Source organism: Erythranthe guttata, chromosome 14 (genome assembly GCF_056151865.1).
Source record: "Erythranthe guttata isolate IM_541 chromosome 14, IM_541, whole genome shotgun sequence".
NCBI classification, from domain to species: domain Eukaryota; kingdom Viridiplantae; phylum Streptophyta; class Magnoliopsida; order Lamiales; family Phrymaceae; genus Erythranthe; species Erythranthe guttata.
In genome coordinates this window covers 21744279-21767127 of record NC_142546.1, presented here as the reverse complement: position 1 = coordinate 21767127, position 22849 = coordinate 21744279, and the positions used below count along the sequence as shown (strand labels likewise).

General features: G+C 37.6%; 4 protein-coding genes and 2 pseudogenes across 6 annotated transcripts; 3 read left to right on the top strand and 3 right to left on the bottom strand.

The window, feature by feature from the left end:
* Nucleotides 1–4916: 4916 nt before the first annotated feature.
* Nucleotides 4917–6826, top strand: LOC105975072 (uncharacterized; annotated as a pseudogene).
* A 533-nt stretch (nucleotides 6827–7359) lies between these two features.
* On the bottom strand, nucleotides 7360–8921 carry LOC105975052 (uncharacterized; annotated as a pseudogene).
* Nucleotides 8922–10162: 1241 nt separating this feature from the next.
* Nucleotides 10163–12613, bottom strand: LOC105958686 (aluminum-activated malate transporter 2). The gene is made up of 6 exons (XM_088813139.1): nucleotides 12225–12613; nucleotides 11998–12138; nucleotides 11621–11893; nucleotides 11455–11549; nucleotides 11239–11382; nucleotides 10163–10816 (listed from the first exon to the last, which is right to left on the bottom strand). Exons 1-6 carry the CDS (start codon nucleotides 12511–12513, stop codon nucleotides 10415–10417), a joined length of 1344 nt encoding a protein of 447 aa, XP_088669265.1. The 5' UTR covers nucleotides 12514–12613; the 3' UTR covers nucleotides 10163–10414.
* A 1540-nt stretch (nucleotides 12614–14153) lies between these two features.
* On the bottom strand, nucleotides 14154–16978 carry LOC105958688 (transcription factor LHW). Of its 2 annotated transcripts, XM_012982697.2 has the most exons (8): nucleotides 16838–16978; nucleotides 16661–16733; nucleotides 16474–16555; nucleotides 16139–16198; nucleotides 15197–16060; nucleotides 14901–15092; nucleotides 14689–14814; nucleotides 14154–14589 (listed from the first exon to the last, which is right to left on the bottom strand). In XM_012982697.2, the coding sequence occupies exons 1-8, from the start codon at nucleotides 16899–16901 to the stop codon at nucleotides 14473–14475; spliced, it is 1578 nt and encodes a 525-aa protein (XP_012838151.2). In that variant the 5' UTR covers nucleotides 16902–16978; the 3' UTR covers nucleotides 14154–14472. The 2 variants fall into 2 exon arrangements, with proteins under 2 accessions (XP_012838151.2, XP_088669264.1); XM_088813138.1 differs by lacking the exon at nucleotides 16139–16198.
* Nucleotides 16979–17196: 218 nt separating this feature from the next.
* LOC105959032 (coiled-coil protein) lies at nucleotides 17197–20410 on the top strand. 2 transcript variants are annotated; one of them, XM_088813140.1, is made up of 7 exons: nucleotides 17197–17435; nucleotides 17542–17629; nucleotides 17746–17796; nucleotides 18875–19153; nucleotides 19337–19495; nucleotides 19691–19780; nucleotides 20022–20410. In XM_088813140.1, the coding sequence occupies exons 2-7, from the start codon at nucleotides 17542–17544 to the stop codon at nucleotides 20243–20245; spliced, it is 891 nt and encodes a 296-aa protein (XP_088669266.1). In that variant the 5' UTR covers nucleotides 17197–17435; the 3' UTR covers nucleotides 20246–20410. The 2 variants fall into 2 exon arrangements, with proteins under 2 accessions (XP_088669266.1, XP_088669267.1); XM_088813141.1 differs by having other exon boundaries at nucleotides 17284–17435; nucleotides 17749–17796.
* Nucleotides 20411–21250: 840 nt separating this feature from the next.
* Nucleotides 21251–22628, top strand: LOC105958689 (E3 ubiquitin-protein ligase PUB24). Its single transcript, XM_012982698.2, has one exon. It carries the CDS (start codon nucleotides 21268–21270, stop codon nucleotides 22522–22524), a length of 1257 nt encoding a protein of 418 aa, XP_012838152.2. The 5' UTR covers nucleotides 21251–21267; the 3' UTR covers nucleotides 22525–22628.
* Nucleotides 22629–22849: the final 221 nt, after the last annotated feature.

Here is a 22849-nt window from a genome sequence, read left to right as displayed (position 1 = left end):
TAGTTGAACATTAGTAGGAAGTCAATTGATCGGAGTTGAGGCTAACAACCGCCGAAGAAATAAAAATTAGAAGTCGGAAGTTAACTAATCGGAAGTGAGAAGTTAATTGATGATCAGAACTTCAAGACCCGTTACCATTAACAAAAGTAATGAAAAAGTAAACACAAAAAATTAAAATTAAAATTAATAGTTATACTTGACATACAAGATTTTAAGTATAAAAGATAGAAAAAGTTTAAATTACAACCACCTCCCTGAATTATGGTCAAATTACGAAAAATCCCCCTGTTTGGGTAATTATAACCGCCTTTCTCAACGATAAATCTTCTTTCACGTCAACACTTACGGTTTCAAATCTAGATTATATGGAATATTCTCAATAATTTTAATTTGTACTCGTTTTATCCCATTTGAGCTCCAGATTTTGAAGTTAGATGATCATAGGATGTTTTTTTTGGACTTGTATATATCAGATTGTGGTGCATCAGAAAATGTATTTTTGCACAAGACGAGTATAAACTAGAGAGTGGTCCACGGAATCTAGATAATTATGTTGAATTTGACGCCATAAGGATGGAGATGCAAGAAGATTTATAATTAAGGGGATAGATGTAATTATCCAAACATGAAAAGTTTTTTCGTAATTTGACCATACCTCGAGGATGTGGTTGTAATCTACCCAAGATAAAAAAATATAAATATAAATTTGAAATTAAACTTGACATACAAGATTTCAAATATATATATGCGAGAACGCCAAATCTTAGAAACTTGACATACAAGATTTTCAAATATATTCAAGATTTCCTTAAAAAAAATAGGACTCATACTAATTAATTTTCCTAATTTAAATAAGACTCATACTAATAACTGGTTTCCTTATTATAACAGGACTTCAACTCCCAATTTTCCTATATATATATATATATATATATATATATATATATATATATATATATATATATTCTCACGCCCGGGAGAGAAAACACAAAAATAAAATAAAATAAAAATAAATATTCTTGATTCATATTTGAATATGGCTTCGTCTGGTGCAGTAGAGAAAGAGAGAGAAACTTCGTCGTCCGGAATGAATATCGAACAGACTATCACGGCAATCAAGAATCTGAGTTTGGACGACAACGAAAGCATCAGCAGCGGAACAACAACAAACAAGGGCAAAAGAAAGATGCCTGATGAATTCAACGACGACGATGAAGACGATTTCTTCAAAGACTACTATTCGGATGAATATCTCTTAAGGCAGGCCGAATCCGAAAAAGAAAAAGAAAAGAGGCTCTCGCAAGAAATCGAGGAATCTTTGATTACTAAGCTAAGTCGTATGGCGATAGCGTCGACACCTCAGATGAAGAAGAAGACGAGGAAGGTGACGGAATCGGATGATTGCGGGAAAGTATTAGCGAAAATCGAGGAAGCGATAAAGAGAAGGGAGTGCGTGAGGGTTTTGATAAGGGTGGTGTTGGTGGTGATGAAAACCCTAGTTCAAGAATGTATTTTGCCTCATTTATGGAAAGTTATTAACATATTATTGTGCAGCTATGTTGGACATGCGTCCAGATAGATTATGAATGACGTGGCATCTGATTTCGTACGAAGAGCTGAGGGTTCGTGATTGCAGTCGATTTTTCATTAAGTTGTGCTGCGATTAGATGATGGAATACGACTACGTAAATACGCTTATCGTTGGCAGTAGATTTCTTTCGTTACAAAAAAAAAACATAGTTAGGGTTTGAAGGATTTTTGTTTATGTAGTTTTATTTGAATAAGTTTCGAGTTTTTCTTGTTATATCGTTTCTCCGATTCTACTTGAACTATCGTGAATCGAATATATTATGTAATTTGTCGTATGATTACTAATGAAAGTTTTCTTTTCCTTTTTCTTTTTTCGTTTTTTTTTTCGGTATTTGGTAGAGTGGATGCGAAAATTAGCTCATGCATGTAAAGAAGTTTGAAGGCATTAACACAAGCTTCAAATCCGTAAATTAATCTAAATTTATTACATCAAGACCAAAGATAACGAATATACCCTTATCAATAAATAATACCCATGACAAACCCTATTTTTCATTTGTTCAAGACCAAAAAATAAAAAAATATATATATAAAAAAACAAAAACAAAAAAAAATAGAAAAAACTCGCAAATACCACCGCCGGACCGTCGAGACACCGACCAGCGAGACTTCCACTGCGCCGACGACGACCAACGACCCACCCACCGCACCACACCACCTCCACCGCACCATCACCACCACCCCACCACCACCAACAAGTAAGTCCTTTTAATTAAACATTTGTTTGTCAATTCAAAAACATTAATCGAGCATCAATTCTTGATAAATATACGTGGATGAACATTAACCTATGCTTACTTCTTGTTGGGTTGCAATGCTTTAGCCGATTTTGAAAAAAAAAAATTGAGATTGAAATTGATTTTTTTGTGTGTTTTCGTTGGTTTCCCAAATCGGTTTACCCAGACCGATTTTGTACACGAAAATCGGCGTCACAATGCCGATTTTTGTTGACCAAATCGGCGAAAGAACGCCGATTTTTTTTTTTTTTTTTTTTTTTTTTTTTGGAATTTCATTAAAGGTAAATTAGTATTTTAATGTTGGGGGTCTTGAACTAATAAAAAAATGGGCTTGCATATATCCGTCGCCATATAATATAGCTATAGATACTCTAATTGATATTTATTTTGATTAAATTTAAGGATGACAATTTAACCCGTCCCAAATTTATTGACTAATCCCCGCCCCGTTAGCTAATGGGGCGGATACGGATTTTGAATATATGCAACCTTACCCGCCTAATATCAATATATTCTAATTAAATAAATTATAAGTTAAAAATTTATATAAAATGAGATGAATAAATATACTAATCAACTACAAAACTTAATTATATTGGGACAAGGTTTAACACATGGTTAGTTGTAAAATAAAATATCTAGTTAGTACAATTGAGTTTGAATTGATACAAGTTTAATTTGTATCATAATTACAATTGGTGAAACAATAATAAAGTAATTGTATAATTGAATTTTTGGTAAGCCCTTTAATAAAAGAGTTACTTAAAAGGAAAAGAAAAATATAAATTATTTTGGTTTGATTATTTTTCTTGAACCACTGGTTGTGTCTACAATGTGATAAGGTATACACCACGTGATAGTACACACGCACACACACTGATTACAATTTACAAGTACTTTACAATTTAGATTAGATATTGATTTGCTCCAAAATAGTTGAGACGATGACCTGTCTTCCTTGGGCGATATTTTGATGATAGCTTGCCGGAAATTCCGCCGGAGGAGTACCTGCAACACCGGGAGGGGTTTCCCGGCGTAGAAGCTCCGACGATCAAGTCAGTGTTTATCGAGAGATAATCGAGTATGGTATGTAAGAAAGAGGATAGGAGTAATAAGTTGAGAGTAACTCCCTATTTATAGTTGAGGATACTTGATGGGCAAGAGAGAAGCAAATTTGCCCTAACTCACCTTCTTGGGCTTGATATGGCTTTGGGCCAAATACAAGTGAAAACTCAGTCCACGGCCCAATAATTGATTAGGAAAACCCCCGAGGACAATTTAGTCCGTATCAACTACTCCCCCCTACTCCGAAGTCTAGAAGTCGTGATTAGACTAGGAGTATTATTCACATGTTGTCTTTTCGCCTTACATCGTTTTTTCTCTGGTTGTATGACTCGTGCGCTTATCTCGCCGCATTGGCTTGAATGTCTCTAGCGATTTTAGATACTCGATTTGATAGGCTATTCTTGCCTATTATAACAACTCATTTTGCTTCGATTTAACAACTCATTTTGCGCGATTTAATGCCTCGTTTTTCAACGCGATTTAACGCCTCACATTTCAACGCGATTTAACGCCTCATTTGTTACGCGATTTAACGCATCGGTGTAATACGCGATTTAACGCCTCAGTGTAATATGCGTTTTAACGCCTCGGTGTAATACGCGATTTAACGCCTCGGTGTAATACGCGATTTAACGCCTCGGTGAAACACGCGATTTAACGCCTCAGTGGAACACGCGATTTAAAGCCTCAGTGGAACACGCGATTTAACGCCTCGGTGAAACACGCGATTTAACGCCACAATGAAACACGCGATTTAACGCCACAGTAAAACACGCGATTTAACGCCACAGTGAAACACGCGATTTAACGCCTCAATAAAACACGCGATTTAACGCCACAGTGAAACACGCGATTTAACGCCACAATGAAACACGCGATTTAACGCCACAGTAAAACACGCGATTTAACGCCACAGTGAAACACGCGATTTAACGCCTCGGTAAAACACGCGATTTAACGCCACATTGAAACACGCGATTTAACGCCACAGTGAAACACGCGATTTAACGCCACAGTGAAACACGCGATTTAACGCCACAGTGAAACACGCGATTTAACGCCTCGGTAAAACACGCGATTTAACGCCACAATGAAACACGCGATTTAACGCCACAGTAAAACACGCGATTTAACGCCACAGTGAAACACGCGATTTAACGCCTCAGTAAAACACGCGATTTAACGCCACAGTGAGACACGCGATTTAACGCCACAATGAAACACGCGATTTAACGCCACAGTTTTTTGTCAATCCATTAGTTAGTATTGTATTAATATATTCTATCCAGGTGATGTATAATTTCAAATCTCATGAAAAGAGTTATTGCCATGGAGATATAGGCACATCATTTAAAAGAGAACTTACCTCGCAAGGATATTAGGAGAAGTTCGAGCTTTCATAGATTCGTATTCGAGGTGGGGATGCGAGCTTCATAGGACCAGTGCTAGATATGAGAGAACTACAAGCCTCGAAAAATCCTTGACGGGCATTGGGTCGTCGAGATTCGGTTAGAGAGCACCGAGATGACAACGTTCGATCCGGCGAAATCTGGCTCGGAGTTGTGGGAGAATTGGCATAGGAGTGCGAGCCATGTGAACGATAGCTCCCGGGGTAAAGTAAGTTTTCAACAATCCCGCCGAGGGGATAACTCCGAAAATCGCACCCCGAAATTCCTTGTTTTCGGGATTTTGAAACTTGATGTGTATATCGGTGTGGTTCTCGAGGGACGATATACATTCCTTCAACGATGCAATCTCGGGTCCATATGCAGCAAGTTGACTTTTGAGGCCTTCATTTCGACCGATATATCAAAGACACTCATTGCGGAGCTCGTTATACTTCTGCTCGTAAAGCAGCTGACTCACCATGGCATGTTGTAATTCACCGAAAACTGATGCGGCTCGATTCCCCAGATCACTGCTCTTATTTATTTTATTTTGCAGCTCAAACTGTAAATTCTCTTCTCGGATTTTTCTCTTATCATACTCTCCTTGCGATTCATGCAGATTGAATTCCAGTTTCTTACTTGCTTCGCGCGAGAAAGTATTCTCCGTTTTCAAATCGCCATTATCTTTAGATAACTCCAGTTTCTGCTTTTCGACTAGACTTGTCTCTTTTTCTGCGTCTTGAAGTTTGATTGCCATCTGATGCAACGCTTCCTTTGTATTTTTAATCTCGTCGCTCAACTGATCTCTGAAGTTTTGGTTCGATTTCTAAAAGAGTCAAAGCGTTGAATTTGCAGATTCTTGATCTTTCGGATAATACTTTAAACGGGGCAATCCCGGATGATTTCGGAAAGTTGACGAATCTCACAGGGTTGACTTTGTATTTCGATCAGCTGAGTGGCGAAGTACCGATAAGTTTAGGTCGATTGCCAAAGCTCGTAAACATTGGGATTTTTAATGACAACCTGTCGGGCGAATTGCCGCTTGATTTTGGGCGGTACTCGATGCTGGAGAGATTCCAAGTTTTTCCTCAACCCAATTTACCGGCGAAGTACCAAAATATCTCTGCGCGAATAAAGTCTTCATAGGTTTGGTTGTGTTTAAAAACAAGCTTACAGGAGCATTGCCCCATTCTTTAGGCGATTGCAGCAGTTTGGAAGTTGTACGGGCCTACGATAATAAGTTTTCGGGCAAAATCCCAGATGGATTATGGACGTCCGCAAATTTAACCACGTTGATGCTGAGCAACAATTCATTTTCCGGTGAGCTTCCGAATGAACTAGGATCTCGATTATCGCTACTCGAGCTGACAAACAACCAATTTTCGGTCCTATTCCGACAGGAGTATCTTTTTGGAATGGACTGAAGGTTTTTCGGGCAAGCAACAACTTACTCAGCGGTGTGATCCCTCAAGAACCGACTGCTCCTCCATTGCTAACCACTGTCTCGCTGGACGGCAATCGATTTTCCGGCCACCTCCCATCGATGATAGTGTCATGGAAGCTTCTGACGACTTTGAATCTCAGTCGGAATCAACTTTCCGGCGAAATTCCCGCCTCGTTCGGTCTGTTGCCAGACCTATTATATTTGGACTTGTCGAAAAAACGGATTTTCCGGCCAAATTCCACTGGAAATCGGCAATTTGAGGCTGTCTTCACTCTTCACTGAACCTCTCCTCTAATAGGCTCATTGGGAGAATCCCGAGTGAATTCGAAAACGGAGCCTTTAACAGAAGCTTCTTGAACAACCTCGGACTCTGTTCCAATATCCCGTCAGTCAGGCTCAGCAATTGTCGGATTGAAATTCATTCCAGAGGCGTGTTCCCACAAACCGATCCGGCGAATACGCAGCTGTCAAGAAGATACGGGACAATGTGAAGTTCGGTCAGAAGCTCGATAAAGAATTCATATTGGAAGTTGCTATACTCGGCACAATTCGACATTCCAATATAGTGAAACTTCTCTGCTGCATTTCGGGTGAGAATACAAAGCTTCTTGTTTACAAATATATGGAAAACCACAGCCTCGATAGATGGCTCCACGGACAAAAGAGACAGCTCAGCATCTCATCGGGTTCTGTCCGCCATATGGTATTGGACTGGCCCAAGAGATTGCAGATTGCAATCGGAGCAGCTCATGGGCTATGCTATATGCACCACCACTGCTCGCCTTCGATTATCCATCGAGACGTAAAATCAAGTAACATACTTTTGGATTCAGATTTCAACGCAAAGATTACAGATTTCGGCCTCGCGAGAATATTGATCAAGAAAGGAGAGCCTAATACAATATCGGTTGTGGTTGGCTCTTTCGGATACATGGCTCTTGGTATTAAGCTTTCTCTTTTTTTTTTTTTTTTTTTTTTTTTTTTTTTTTTTTTTTTTTTTGAGATGGAGTCGATTCTGTGAATAGCAACTCCGATTCTTGAATGTAGGTCTTTAACTCCAGCACGGGTCTTGTGAGCATTCTCTCCCCTCAATCCTTGCTGTCGAAGAAGTTTGCACTTCTGATCAAAATTATTTCTCAGTACCTGACCAGCCTTAACTTCGTCATAAAGCTTCTTTTCCCATGCATAAAGCCTATCTAGGGTTGAGGCATGACTTCCAGAAACCATACACGAGCTGTCAAAAAGATTGTTTCTAAGATCATCAATATCGTCAGTGTTGGAGTTTGCACCTACAAGGTTCCGAGACGAAGCAGAACGAAAAGATGCCGTTCGATGCCAAGTTAAGTACTTCACGGAATTTTGAGCCGGCTTGTGGAACCTCACTTGGATCGTCTCCACACGAGAAACAAGATCTTAGCAACGATGATCCACGTTCTCTTCCTGGAAAAACAGGGCGGAAATGAAATTTATTAGCTTCGAGCATACGCGGGACTTCTTTTCCCGAATCAGAAGCTTTAACAAAGAGCTGCTCAATCTCTCTCATGCTCGAAAAGAAGTCCTTAGGTGCAACCGTATCTTCAACTTGAGTTTCTTCCATCGGAGTTATCTTCACATCATTCAAATGCATAAACCTCGAAGAAATAGCCCTTAGTGGAGACAATTCAGGCGACTTATTCTCCTTCCCGTTCTCAAACTTTTTTTTTTTTTTTTTTTTAAATACTACATTTTTCGATGGCTTGGCAGGCGATTTGTTGCTCGAATTTTCAAAACTCAAAGGCTTGATTTCGGACGAATCACCGTTGACAACATTTTTAAAACTCCGAACGAGTGTTGCTGGGGATGGCTCGTCGCCGAATTCATCCTCCGATTCGTCCGAGGAGAATTTATCCTCTACTACATCTTCGATCTCGGTGACTCGTTCATTCTCCGCGGTATGATCGGATTTCTCCGAGCCCAGATCGAATCCCCTCACTTCTTGATTATCAATAGGATGAAAAAGACCGAAATAATCCCACGGTGGCGGAGCAGCTTCTGCGGGCCCCGGTGTTTCGGAAGGCGATTCGTCCGGCGCTTCGGTGGAGAAACGAGGGGTAGTACTCGGCGGGGGTACCGAAGAAACAGATACAACGATAGGCACGGAGGGTTTCTCTTCGACTTTCCTCGAAAACGAACCCTCAAATTTCATGTAACGGGATTGGTACTGAGTGGCCGATACAGGTGTCGAAGGAGATGGTGATGTGTTTGAAGTTGCGTCCACATTGTGCGATAGAGAACGAGACGAGGAAGATAGGGTCGACTTCTCGGTCAAAGTATGAGGCTCGGTGGGGGTTTGACTTCTCGGGGGATACACGAAAGACTCGACATGGGAATCGGTTTCGACCGATCTCCTTAAAGAGGATCCGATAGTTTTGAGTTCCTCTTTGTATGCGATATGAGCTGCTGCGGCCTGCGAGAGAGCAATCTGCCGTTAAGTGCTCGTTTGATGAATTTCTTCCTTGCGCGACACAGGAGCAGCCCTTTGTCTTCTTCTAATCGTGAATTCGAAGCTCCCATTTTAACTCAAACGGGATTTTGTTGAATCAGTGTAAAGACTTGTTCATCTAATTCAATGATGTCATCATTTGGTAAATCCCGAGATCTGGGCAAACAAGTTTATGCAACAGAGTACAATTTAACCCAAAATCAAACCAATCCAATGCCCCCAAATAAAAGGATTCCAAGCACAAGATTTGAGCCCCTTTCTTGGTTTCCCGTTAAAAAACTCCCCAAGAAATACAGTGAACCGTTCTTCCTCGATCCTGCAGCTCATTATCTCCAACCTCATGGAGAAGATCCAAAAATTCAAATCATCTCACGTCTTAGCTCGAGATCTATTTCCCACAGACGGCGCCACTTGATTTGCTCCAAAATAGTTGAGACGATGACCTGTCTTCCTTGGGCGATATTTTGATGATAGCTTGCCGGAAATTCCGCCGGAGGAGTACCTGCAACACCGGGAGGGGTTTCCCGGCGTAGAAGCTCCGACGATCAAGTCAGTGTTTATCGAGAGATAATCGAGTATGGTATGTAAGAAAGAGGATAGGAGTAATAAGTTGAGAGTAACACCCTATTTATAGTTGAGGATACTTGATGGGCAAGAGAGAAGCAAATTTGCCATAACTCACCTTCTTGGGCTTGATATGGCTTTGGGCCAAATACAAGTGAAAACTCAGTCCACGGCCCAATAATTGATTAGGAAAACCCCCGACGACAATTTAGTCCGTATCAGATATTTAATTTTTGTTTACCATAAATAAATAAATAAATAAATGTGGAGTGAACGCAATAAGCAGAGGGAGCAAATCAAATTTCTTAATATGTTATACTGTCACAAATTTCAACATTATGATTTTCCTCTAATAGGGGTAGGGACGTAGGGTGAAATCGAACGGAACGAATCCGAAATAGTTTTTGTGAGAATTTTTTAATTTTTTTCGACAGTTAGAAATGGGTTCCAACTTTCTTTAAAAAAAAATCGGAATTCAAAAGTTCATTCTAACTTTAAAATGCCTAGGAAGTGACGGAACTTTGGAAAAGTGAGTTCAACGAAATGCCAATAAAACCACCTGTGGGAATAACAAAATGCAACACAAAGCGTTTTTCTTACAAAAAATGTAACAAAACTATTTTTTTATAGAATTTTAATTTACTTGGTCCGTGTATTTCTATTTTTCATATAATATATCACAAATTATAGTATGAAATTACAAAATATATCGCAAAATTACTTTACAATTTACATACCGAAAAACCGTAGAAATATTCAGAACTAAAACCGGAATTTTCGATAATTTTTATATATAATTTCGATTCCATAAAAAAAAATCGAAAAATCGAAAGTTGAAATTTTGAAAATCAGAACGAAAAAAAAGGTTTCCATATTCGAATTTTTTTCGGAGTTGAATCAACTGAATTCGAAAATTCCATTCCGATTTAGACACCTATTATAGGGGTCATTGATTTATGGGACGTCAAATATTCCCCATAGATCTCTACGAAATGGAACATCAACCGCAAAAAATCTAAATAAATAAATTCTCTAAATTCCGCCATTAAGGAATTAGAGAAATCTTATCGTAATTCATAAAATATGAAGAAAAAAAAATCAAAATCCAATATTTTATTACAACATATGTACGCCGACAATTGTTCTAACCCGCCTGCAGATCAGAGGATTGTCCTTTCTTAACTTGATCACTTCCATCAATTACAATTCCAACAAGTGTAACGACGTCGTTTCCATTTCCGAAATTGGCGAGGGAGCTGAGCTCATCAATTGCGTCAGCAATCTTTTCGACGCTAGTAACTGTATCGTCGAGCAGGGAAGCAACCGCAGCGACCGGTATTACCTGGAGAAGATTCGCGTGTTCCCCCCACAATTCCGACTTTAGTAACGAATTCAGGTTCTTCGACGCGGATTTTAGGCTTGACACGTGGCAGTTTGGATAGGGTGACGGCCTGGTCATCGTTTCAACTGCCAATGACAGTTCTCTCAGTGCTTTCCCTGATTCTCTACTCATGCTTGCTATTATTCCCTGGATTTCTTTCGGTGCCTTCACAAATTTTTCATTTAATAAATATAATATATATATATATATATATATATATATATATATATATATATATATATATATATATATATATATATAAAATAAATGAGAAAGTTCCAGGTTTCATCCTTCAAGTTTGTACCAATTTCATATTTGGTCTTCGATATTCATGAAAAATACATTTAGTCCCTCATGTTTCAATAATTTAACATTTTTTGTCATTTCCGTTAATTTACTGAAAGATTCCGTTTGTACTAACCGAAAATTGACAGAGTTGATTGAAATTCTTGAATTTTTCAAACATGAGGAAGTAAATGTGTTTTCCGTCGTGAACATGAGGGTACCAAATATAAAATTGGTGCAAATTTGAAGGATGAAAACTGTATTTCTCAGTATAATATAAAATAGGATGCAAATATACATACATGAGATTTAGAATTTAGGTAGGCGTTGAGTGAGTCAACTCGAGAGGCACACTGCCTGGTCAAACTCGCAATCTTCAAATACTGTTTCCAGGGATGCCTGTACATGAATTTTCCATGCCCTGGTTCCCATCTTGCAAAATTTGCCTGCCAATACTCAAAATAATTATTTATATATATACATATATAATATATATAAAATAATATATTTCCACCAACCAAGATTTCTTCTCTGCTTTTGGAATCAAGAACAGTGTTCAATCCAACTAGATTATCTGACTCCTCAATTGTTCTTAAACACCTCTCTCCAAAACCTGTCATATAAACATTTGATCAATTATATATATATGTGTGTGTGTGTGTGTGTGTGTGTTTGTGTGCATACCTTCTAAGAAATGACCAAGTTTGTCTAAATGTTGAGCAACAAGTAAGTGAAGATCTTCACCAGCCCACACAGGGTAAACGAAAACCGAAACAACGACGCAAGTCAACGCACCGACGAGTATGGTCAACACCCTTTTCCGAGCAATCTCGATTATTTCATCACTCCTCAAACCGGATATAGCCACTAGACAAAACGTCAGTATGAATATCAACATCCCGTAGTCGTATCTAGCCTTCACTTTCGGAAAGAACCGTATAAACGTCGACGCCACCGCTGCGCGCAATAACAACACAACATTAATAAATAGTTAAATACATCATATGACTAATAAATAATTTAATCCTAAGAAATTAATTTAATTAAAAAAGTAATTGTACCTTGCAGGAAGACAAACACTCCAATCAGAATCGGCTCACATGTTTTTCCGGCCACCATAGCTAAGTAGTGAGCTCCAATGCCGAGTCCACCGGCTACCAAAGTTGCCATTCCTCTGTTTAGCCCTTTTCCGAGTGTTGCGCCTTTTCGGAAAAAAAAAAATTTAATAAAAAAAAAAAAATGCGTGCAAATAATATAAGGCCTCGTTTGGATGGGATTGAATAATTACCGACGGAGAATTCGAAGACAACGACCACAGTCATGACAGCCCACATTGAAGAAACACCAAAGCTGCGGTACAAAGGCTGACAGTAATAAAACAACGAGACTAATGTTAGTGCAACTCCGACTTTCAACGAGTGGATCAATCTTCTCGGGTCGTCTTTCGCTGTCTTTTCGATTTGCTTAGCGATTTCTCGAAGTTTGGCGAGTAACTTTTCTATAAGCCCTTTAATCCACAGCCATCCACTCGGGAAAAAGCCCACTTTTTTATCGAGGTTTTCGGACTCGATTTGCATTGTCGAATAAAAGATATTTATGCTATTAACTATATTCTTATAATAACATGAAATGTGGTTTGGAGTGCGAGTTCGTTTTTGCAGTGACTTATATAAGGAGAGAAAATGGACGAAAAAATATATAAAAATTTAAATAAGAAATAAAAAGAATATGTTCCATTTTTCTTCTCGTGTAAAAAATATTTGGTGCCCTTTTCGAAACAAGTACAAATAAAGAAGGGGTTGAAATAGAAGGATGCATTTTAAGTGGGGTACTAACTTTGGATGGTTCATCTATTATCCACAACCAAATTGAGCAAACATGGCCAATCTAAAGGTCAAAAAGGTCATTTCACCTTGCCATTACTTTCACTGTAATAATAAAGCTACACTTTTTCCTCTTTTTATTTTTTTTAATTTTTTTTTAATTTTTTTTTTACCAAGAATGGTAGATTGGTTTGGTCGATATAGCGTCAAGTGGTTTTATGAACTGTTACGCATAGCTGCGTAGTAGTCGAAATCTCTACTGTATTCCATGAATATTATTACAGTGTGCATTGGATCGGAGTGTCGTATGATCGTCTACCTTTTTTCAAGATAAGTTCTTGTTTTTAGCGGAAAAAATACGAAATAAGCGACTGTATTATATAATTTATACGTGTACGTACTAAATGTACACCGAATAGGGAAAAGGGGTGAACAAAGATTCTTGTCCCAGACATGATTATCTATTTTACACATGCTTTTAGTTTTGATCGATCGATGGAACAATCTGCTTCACCGGTGTTGAATTTGTTCATCGTAATTAAAAAAATTATAAAAATAAAAAATATATATATAATTGACTGAGAAATGTGTTTGAACCCTTGAAAGAGAATATATTACCATATTGTCCAAATATCAGCATTACATGCCTGCATGTCCAAAGTTGTTGATATCGAAAAGCACAAACTCGAACGTGCAATTTTTTTTTTTTTTTTGTGATTTCTTACATGTTATATGTGCAAGTTGTATGTATGTATGTATGTGTATATATATCTTTGCTTTCTTGGCATTGAATATGTTCTTTGAAACAAAGGGTTTTTTTCCCACTTTCTCTTCCAAGAGTTAGTTGTGTTACAACCCTTGAAATAGAATTTCAATTTTGTTGCAATTAAAACAACATAGATGCCTACAAATTCTCCTCACCCAATGCTCAACCTAATTCTGCAAATTCTCTTACAATGCACAATACATATATATAATGTATATATATTTGTGTGTGTGTGTGGGGGGGGGGCATTAATCTGCACCTCAAGTTCAAATTTTCAGGCAATCGAATCTTGCCGTTCGACGTAATATTGTTTTCAGGCTGTCGATTTCGTGCAAATCTTTCACCACCTTTTTAAAGTCGAAATGCAGCATAGAATCCCACGACAACGAAATCGAGCGGCAATTAGCGAAATAAAAAAACGGGATTTTCGTGCTTAATCTTGATAAGAAAATACTTCATGTTTGCATTCATTAGGGCAAAAAGATTAAAATGCAAAAGAATCCATTTTCTCCACTATGATTAGTTAGGTGAGTACACATAAGCAGACTAAGTGGTGTTTGATGTTGATGCACCTCAATTTCCATTAATTTATCTTAATTAGTGCTTCATAATTGCAATAAAAACAAGATTTAAGGGGATTAAAAAGATTATTATTATAATTTAAAGACAGAAAAACCCATAAATCTGACATAAATAAAAAAGAATTGTGAAATGTACAACCATTTGTCCTAATTATGATAACCCCCATCCTTAACTATACATTAGTACATCAAGAAACTACTCTTAGTAAATCAAGAAACCTCTCTCTCTCTCTCTCTCTCTCTCTCTCTCTCTCTCTCTCTCTCTCTCTCTCTCTCTAAAACATGTTGAACTATTTCCCTAATCCACTTTTCTCCCACCAATTTAGATACAAAAGTTACAGCAAAGTGATTAAGATAGACGATGAATTACGACAATCCAACAGCAATGCTCTCGTTGTTAACGTTATTCGGTTTTGGAACACCGTTTTCGAATAAGTGAACTAGTGAGAGAAACATTTCGATCCTTGTCATGTTCCGATTAGCCTGTTATATATAACAAATCCGATCAACACCTAAATTCAGCGATTATTACAATAATAACTAAAAAACACCCGAAATACTCGCTCGTAAAAAAAAAATCACCTCGACGATAAAGTGTGCCCAAATCTTGTCGTCTCGAGTTTCCATGAGGCCCCTTAAAATGGTTAACCCCAGTCCTCTAATTATGTCAGCTATTTCTAAAAATATTCCCCTTTCTTCACAGAGCATCTGCCGTAATTCGACAAAATTTAAAAAAAAATATATATATATTTAAAAATGTGTATGAGCATTTAATAATGTTTAAACGAAATAACCTCGATTAGCATTTGACGAGGCTGATTAAGATCCTCGACTACAATAGGGCAGACCGTAGATTGCGATCCTACTTCGTACGCGCATGTTGCTCCTCCAATATTGTCTTTCGTAAGCTTGTCTGCATGCGTCGCAACGCTTTGCAAGAAAAGCATATGTTTGATTGTTCGTTCCAGCAGAGCATCGATGCTATACTGTTAACCGGAACAACAGAGTACTGAATAACCCTTTTTCGACAAAATCAAGAAAATAAATTAAAAAAAAAAAAGAATATATAAATATATAACTGTCGAATCACCTTCTCGCCGTTTGGCACAATCTCCCTCAACTCCTTCACACGGTCTTGGATCATTTGACGGTCTTTCGGCCTAGGCCTCGGATTTTCACCCGGTTTAAGCCTCTTTCGCTTTGCTTCGTTTGTTTCATGTGATTTATCCGAATACCCAGTGGCAGAACCGTAATTTTGTTTCAAGTTACTGCCCTTTTCGACCTGCGAGTCGTAAATGGAGCTATTCCGAGAGAAGATTCCGGAATCTTCGTTACAAGGACCGTTCTTCGACCACCCCGCATTAGCCGTATATTGCGCAATGCCCATATTCGAGTTTTCTAGTGGGCATGAAATTATTTGTGTAGATGGAGAGTTATTCTTCTTATCCAAGTTACGAGTGTTCGTAGCTGACGCATTGCTCGAAAGAATATTCGAGCAACTATTCAATATGTCGTATAAATCAGCATCGTCATAATTAATAATGTTATAATTTACCGGATTATTATTCCGACCTTCAAATGTCTTCTTTATGCCGTCTTCTTCAACAAAACCGGGGATAAATTCACCATTTTTCACATGCTCAAACTCGATATCCGCGGACATATTGTTTATGTGATTAAAAGAATCGGAGAAAGAAGTCTCCGTTTTACACGAATTCAAATCTTTGAGCCCACTTGAAGAAGTCGAGTACTTGGAAGTCAAATCGAGTTGACCGACATGGCTCAAAGTATACGAACTGCTTTCCACATAGTTAAAAATGTTCGGTACGAAAGACGAGGGCAACTCCTCGGGAGTAGAATATACAGGGCATATTGGATCGGGTTTTTTTGCTAAATACCCTACCGGAAGTACTAACGGCACTACATCGTTCACGAAACCGGGGTTCTCCTCAATCTAGGACAGTAAATAATAACAACTATCAGCAAAAAATGCTAAATTTCTACACGAATAATGAAATAAAAAACAACTTACGGTCGAAGATGAACCGAATTGAACTTCACCATGATGAGGAACGGGAATAACCGTAACCGTCTGATCGAGTGCAAAATGTAAGCGTTCGGTAAACAAGAAAATGTTGATCACATAAATTATAAAAAAAAAAAAAAAAAATTAAAAATTCAATCTTTTTACCTGCAGAATATTAGAAGTTCCGAAAAGAATCACATTTTTTTCATAATTTTTCGAGGCGAAACCGGCATTTAACAAAATAAACAAAGGGATCGATTTAATGTTATTGCAATTAAAAAATACCGAAAACGAGCATCGTTTTTAATGGCAACTTTACTCTTTTAAAGAAATTAATGTACCTCTGGTGGATCGGCTTCTCTATAACAGTTCTCGGATTGCATCCATTGATGGTTTCCCGTAAATGCAGCATCTCCGACCGATCTGATAAAAGTAAAATCGGAAAAAGAAAAAAAAATTAAATTACATTTAAGCGAAAAATTTCAAAGTAAACGCGACAAAATTATTAGGCTTGATTAAATTGCTTACCCTTCTCCGACGATGTTAACATAATTGTTGTCATTCATCATTTTGTTCGCAAGCAAATGCACATTGTCTCGAACTGGAAGAAAACGGGCAGTATATGAAGAGCTTCGGTCGTAACGGAAGAAGCAATATTATCGTAATCTTGAAAAGCAAATTCGGGATTACAAATTACGGAAATACCGGGTTGCGTTGAAAACGATGCCGACGCCGGTCCATAGTAACATTCCTCCCATATTAAAAGCATGCCTAAATTGTAATCTAGCTCAATATTCTGAGAAAATGAAAGCTATCACTATCAGATCACAAATGAAATTATTATTAATAATAATAATAATACTAATAATATAAAAGTAAAAATTAAAATGAAATTCAACAAAATTATGTTAATCATTATTTCCTCCATGAAATTTAGAAATCCCAGCCTTGAACATTTAAAATTTATGAATTATGAGACAATTAAGATCCAATAGCATTAAAAAAAAAAAAACAATAACAATAACAAAAATATAAATTTATTTATTTATTGAGTAAATTTATTTATAAACGAGTGAAATACAATTGAAAGAGGGAAACCAGAACTGCCAAAAAGAAAAAGTATAAAAGGATGCGAATGATCCATAAATCATAATTCATAATCCCTAATTCGAAAAAACACCCCAGAATTTGGGGATTACTTCATTTCACCTGATTTAGGGATTACTTCATATATCTGTTGCTGTAGGGTTTCAAACCTTCAATTTGGGGTTGTCGAGCTTACATTTACTGGTTGTAATTTGAGGTAAATGAAATTCAAATACGAGCATAAATCAATTTTTTTCTTCCTGCGATTTAGTGTTGTGATTAATTGGGCGTCGCTTAACTCTGGTTGAATCTTGGGTTTACAGATGGAAAACGAATCGGTTTCCGATGAATTCGCCGACGCTCCGATTCCAAAGAAGGAAGATACTACTGCCGGTGGAATTGCAGCGCATGGTTTATTTTTTCTTCTCCAACTTTTTTTTTTTAATTATCATATTTTTTTTATTTCCTTATTAAAAAACATCCATTCTTTTATCTCAAGAACTAAATTGTTACTTGTATTTGTTCAGAAGGCGGTTTGAACAGTGATGGCTTCACACATGAGAGCTGTCCAGATGACGGTATATAGCTTCATTTAATATTTACTTTTTTTTTTGTTTACCGATGATAATTTACGAAAGTTAGTCTCGATTTATTTGATATATGAAATATCTGCTTGCTAGTTCGAGTTAATCTTGTTTGATTCCTCCTTGAAAAAATAGTATATAGAAGGTGTTCGTTTTATTTGGTTCGTATTTTATCTGTACATATTTTCCCTACTCTGATTAGATTCTGCTGAGAGCGAGTGTCCCTTTGTGGTTGGTTGATGTTTTGGGGCGTATCGGAAAAAAAAAAAAAAACTATTTGAATTTTTCAGGTTTTTAAATTTGAGTTTGTTGATTATCTATCTAGCAAATTCCATTTTAGATCTTTTTATTGTATTTGTTTTTAATCTTGTAGTTCGTATTACATATTCATACGCACTAGCTTTGAACGGTTTCCTCCTTGGCTTGCGTTAAATTTACGTAAAATTTCAATAAAACGTTATGATGTAATATGGTAAGTTTGTAAGTTTAATTGCAAAGACAAATACAAATGATTGTGTAATTCATTTGGAAATTCATATTTCTCCTTAGTGCTCATTAGTTTAGATGAACCCATTAACAAGAATTCCAAAATCCTTCTCATTCTCAAATTATCCTTTGAGTTCTAGTGGTAGATTCATAATCCAGTTTTATTTATAGTCATTTAAAAGCATTCCCCCAAATGTTTTCATCCGAATGTACCGTTACGTCGTTTCTTTTCTTGGTATTTAACATGGATTTTCTAAAATTCAAATTTCCCCTGCCCCTTGGATATAAAACCCTTTCTCTGTCTTTGCTTCTAATAGAGTTTTGTCAACCCATGAGTTCGTATTGGTGTGTAAAATGATAAAGAAAATTAGGCGAATAGTGTTTAACTTGCGTAAATTTGGGAAAGTGCTGTCTGAATGTCCATATATTGGTTTTCTTGATGCTAAAGATGTATGATGAATGTCCATATATTTGAGCAGTTCAAATGCCGTGCTATAGTTTGTATCTCTCTGTCTCTCTCTAATGTAAGTTTTCCCACTATTTATATCACGGTTGAAATTAGATCTAATGTTGTGCTAATTTACAGACTGGGAAGCTATGGCAGATCGTGCTCCAGAGGAATTACTTTCCCCACAATCTTTGCCATGTGTATCGAAACTCTCTCTGGAAGACCAAGAAAGTCAAAGCCAAAGTCAAAGTCAAAGCCAAAGTCAAAGCATCAAAAGACGAGGAAGGGGAACATTCGCTTACAAGAAACATGGTCGATACAGTGACAACAGCCAGTCCCATAAACCTCTTATTGATGATGACAACTCTGAAGAAGATAATTCTATAGATCAAACTGAAGAAACGGTAAAAAGAAAATGTACGTCTTTAAGCATCATTTGAGCGTTCAAACTCTTTTATAACACATTAAAATTGATATTGAATGAAAAGAAGGGTATCTTTATCTTTTGTTGGTAATTTAGTATGTGCAAATATTTTACGGGTTTATTCTATGCTAATCCAATATATTTAATGACAGAGTTTACTGTATTTGTGATTTCAGTAATATACGGTACGCACCACGTTCTTGTTATTGCGGACATGCCACTGAGCACTAATACACTTGCCCTAGAGAAGTTGCTGAAGAAATTCAAAGATACTTTTGTGATTCGTTGGTTGAACGATACAACTTCGCTTGCAGTGTTTAGAACTCCGTCTATTGGTAATGACATTTTCTTACCTAATTAATGCTTCCTTTTTTTTCTTGGATCAAATAGTATATATGGAGTAGCTTGCTCTGTTTTTTTGTAATTTACTTGTATTAGTGCTACAATACTCGACTTTCTAAGATTAAGTTTCAGAAGAAGTATGTAGTACACTATTAGTCGAGTTAAAAATTTTCCATTTCTTGATATAGCTCTCGAGGCAAGTAACTCCATCCAATGGCCATATACAGTTCGTGTACTTACTGAGGACGACGAACTTTTGGACTCAATTCCACCCAAGGGTAAGATATGAAATTTCTCGTCTCTATTTCCCGAAACTATGATACATATTGCCAACACAACTGAGAATTTTGTAGCAACTTTTTTTTTCCCTCCAGATTCTGTTTTTAAATATTCCAAAAACCTGCGAATCGAGTGAATTATAGAGAGAGCGTTTATTGATTCTTGATTTTCTTGTTTATTGATTCTCGATTTTCTTGTGGCGTTTGATGAATTGGTATATAAATTTGTGAATATTAACAGAATTGGAGCCACCTCGTCAAAGGCCTCAGACATCAGCGAGAGCTGCAAAAAGATTGATTGCAAACTCGATGGGAATAAAATTGCCTTCATCAAGTTTTGGAGCATCAGAACTGAGGAAACAAGAAGAAGCCAGGAAAAATCGGATTGTTTCGAGACAAAATTTGAGGGATGATGCTTGGGGTGATGATGATTCTGATAATCAAGATAAAAAAATATCCAAGTAGAAAAACTTTGCATGTAATTTTTTTTTCTTTTTTTTATAATAAAACTACATTGATTGGCCTATAAGCTAGTGAGAGGTGCGTTGTACATTTTGTTAACATTTACAGCAGATTATGAAATGAATTCTTAAAACATTTCTGTGTTGAAGGAGATTTTGTGTGAGAAAATTGTGATGGAATTTTTGGTTCGGTTCAGTTCGGTTCAATTCGGTCGATTTAGTGCGGAGTGAAGGACACTAGTTTTCCATAACTACATTTTGGCAAGGTACCATTTAATAGTGATGGATGATATAATGAGTTGAGCTTCACCAATCTGTGCCTGCCACCTGTCCTATCCGGAAAGTCAAAAGCCCATATGAGTTTTTGCTCTAGGAGTGGGTTGACCATTTTTTTGCATGGGAAAAAAATGTACGACTGGTAAAACAAGCAATTGGCCCAACTAAAATTTCATTAGTTTAAGATACATTGTAAGACCTAAAAGGAAAAGAAGAAAATAAATAAATAAACTACTAGAATTTTCCGTTTGGTTGACTTTCCTTTTCTATACAATTCCCATTCAAACAAATTAGCCGCTTTCTCTTACTATTTTCGTCTTAGAAGACCAATCTTCACTCCTCTCCGATAGGGATGGCCATCGGGCGGGTAAAGGTCGGGTTTGAAAATATGCATCCGCCCCGCTAGCAAAAAATTCCACTCATATATCTCCGTAATCATTCCGAGTTTGATTTTATTAGACCCGTAAAAAAAATTATATTTTTTTAAATTTATAATATATTTAATTAAAATATATCTAAAAATTGGTATTTTATAAAATAAAAAATTATATAAACAGGGGCGGTAGAGAAATTTTCAAAACCCCGTATCCGCCCAATAAGCTGACGGAGCGGGTCAGGTACCCAGTAGAACGGGTTAAATAGTCATCCCTACTCTCGGACTACGACTACGGAGTTGCATTTTTCCTATAAATAATTGTCTCGCAAATTAAATTAGCATTTGTCACACAATATAATATTTTTTTTCAAAAAATGGATGAAATTGAAATCCCTCAATACTTTGTCTGCCCCATATCACTCCAAATAATGAAAGACCCCGTCACCACCGCCACCGGCATCACCTACGACCGTGACACCATCCAGCAATGGATTTCCTCCTCCTCCTCCTCCGCCGTGGTGTACTGTCCTGTCACGAAGCAGCCGTTGACTCCTGGCTCGGAGTTGACCCCGAACCACATGCTCCGGCGGCTGATCCAGGCTTGGTGCGTAGCCAACGCTAACAACGGCGTCGATCGAATCCCTACCCCGAAATCACCACTTCACCGGGCATCAGTCATCAAACTCTTACGAGATGTAAATCGGAATGTGTTGACTTCTCTGAAGAAATTGGACGAACTCGCCGGAGAAAGTGTGAAGAACCGGGAATGCATGGCGGAGGCCGGCGTTGCGAAAGCCATGATTCTGTACATTCTGAGATGCTTCAGATCACGAGATGATTATAATAATATTAATATTAATTATGAGAGTGTTGAAGAAGCATTCAGGATTCTCCAGCTTACGTGGAGAAACAATGACGAAAACAAGAATCTTGTTGAAGACAACCTAGATTTCGTCGGATCCGTACTGTGGGTTTTGAGAAGCGCCGATGTCGTGAATTCAGCGAAAACCCACGCGCTTATGGTCTTGAAAAATGTGATGGAAATTGCTAGCTCAAATTTGGTTGCTAATTTGGAGCTCGATTTCTTCCAAGAAATTGTGAAATTTTTGCGACGGAATTGTTTGCAAGTTGACGTGATCAAAGCCGCGCTGCATGTTTTGATACATACGTGTACGTCGGGGAGAAACAGGACGAGGATAGTGGAAGCAGGCGGAGTTTTTGCGGCGGTGGAGGTTGAAATTGGCGGCGGCGGTACGGCGGAGGAGAAGAGAATTAGTGAGCTGGTGTTCTGCCTGCTGGCGGAGCTGTGCTCGTGTGCAGACGGGAGGCAGGAGTTTCTGAGGCACGCGGGCGGCGTTGCGGTGGCGACAAAGAGGCTGCTGAGGGTATCTGCGGAGGTGGATGACAGGGCGATGTACGTGTTTGAGTCGATAGCGAGATTCTCGGCGACGAGGGAGGTGGTGGCGGAGATGCTGAGGGTGGGGGCGGTGTCGAAGATGTGCATGGTGCTTCAGGCGGATTGCGCCGTTTATTTGAAGAAGAAAGCGAGGCAGATTTTGAGGCTGCATTCCAATGCTTGGACTAATTCGCCTTGTATACAAGTTTATCTTTTAACCATGAACCCTAGATAGTTATAGTTAATTATACGTACGTACATACATGCATTTATTAATATCTAAAAATAAAGTTATTATGTTATTATAAGGTTGATTATGCTAATTATATAACATATATACGTTACATTGTTTGAAATATATACATGAATTATGTGCACTAGTGAAGATCACAAAAAAGTTAGTTAGGGAATTAGAAAATAAAATACCAATATTGCAATTAATTAACCAATTCAGCCTTCTATATATATATTGAAACACTCAAAAGTAAGAAAAATATGAATTGAGAATGGGGTTTCCAAAAAGGGTTTTCAAAGAAAAAGAAGAGCAAACAACAATGAAG

Bases quoted from the DNA above. Each gene is read 5' to 3' on its own strand.
- LOC105958686 (XM_088813139.1), bottom strand. From the start codon at position 12,513: ATGCAAATCGAGTCCGAAAACCTCGATAAAAAAGTGGGCTTTTTCCCG. The intron at 12,139-12,224 runs GTAATTATTCAA...TTTTCCGAAAAG, and splicing joins TGTCTTCGAATTCTCCGTCG to GCGCAACACTCGGAAAAGGG. The intron at 11,894-11,997 runs GTACAATTACTT...TATTGCGCGCAG, and splicing joins AGTGTTTGTCTTCCTGCAAG to CGGTGGCGTCGACGTTTATA.
- LOC105958688 (XM_012982697.2), bottom strand. From the start codon at position 16,901: ATGCTTTTAATATGGGAGGAATGTTACTATGGACCGGCGTCGGCATCG. The intron at 16,556-16,660 runs GTAAGCAATTTA...TACTTTTATCAG, and splicing joins GTTAACATCGTCGGAGAAGG to ATCGGTCGGAGATGCTGCAT. The intron at 15,093-15,196 runs GTGATTCGACAG...TCCGGTTAACAG, and splicing joins TTGTGCCAAACGGCGAGAAG to TATAGCATCGATGCTCTGCT.
- LOC105959032 (XM_088813140.1), top strand. From the start codon at position 17,542: ATGGAAAACGAATCGGTTTCCGATGAATTCGCCGACGCTCCGATTCCA. The intron at 17,797-18,874 runs GTATATAGCTTC...GCTAATTTACAG, and splicing joins TGAGAGCTGTCCAGATGACG to ACTGGGAAGCTATGGCAGAT. The intron at 19,154-19,336 runs GTACGTCTTTAA...TTGTGATTTCAG, and splicing joins AGAAACGGTAAAAAGAAAAT to TAATATACGGTACGCACCAC.
- LOC105958689 (XM_012982698.2), top strand. From the start codon at position 21,268: ATGGATGAAATTGAAATCCCTCAATACTTTGTCTGCCCCATATCACTC.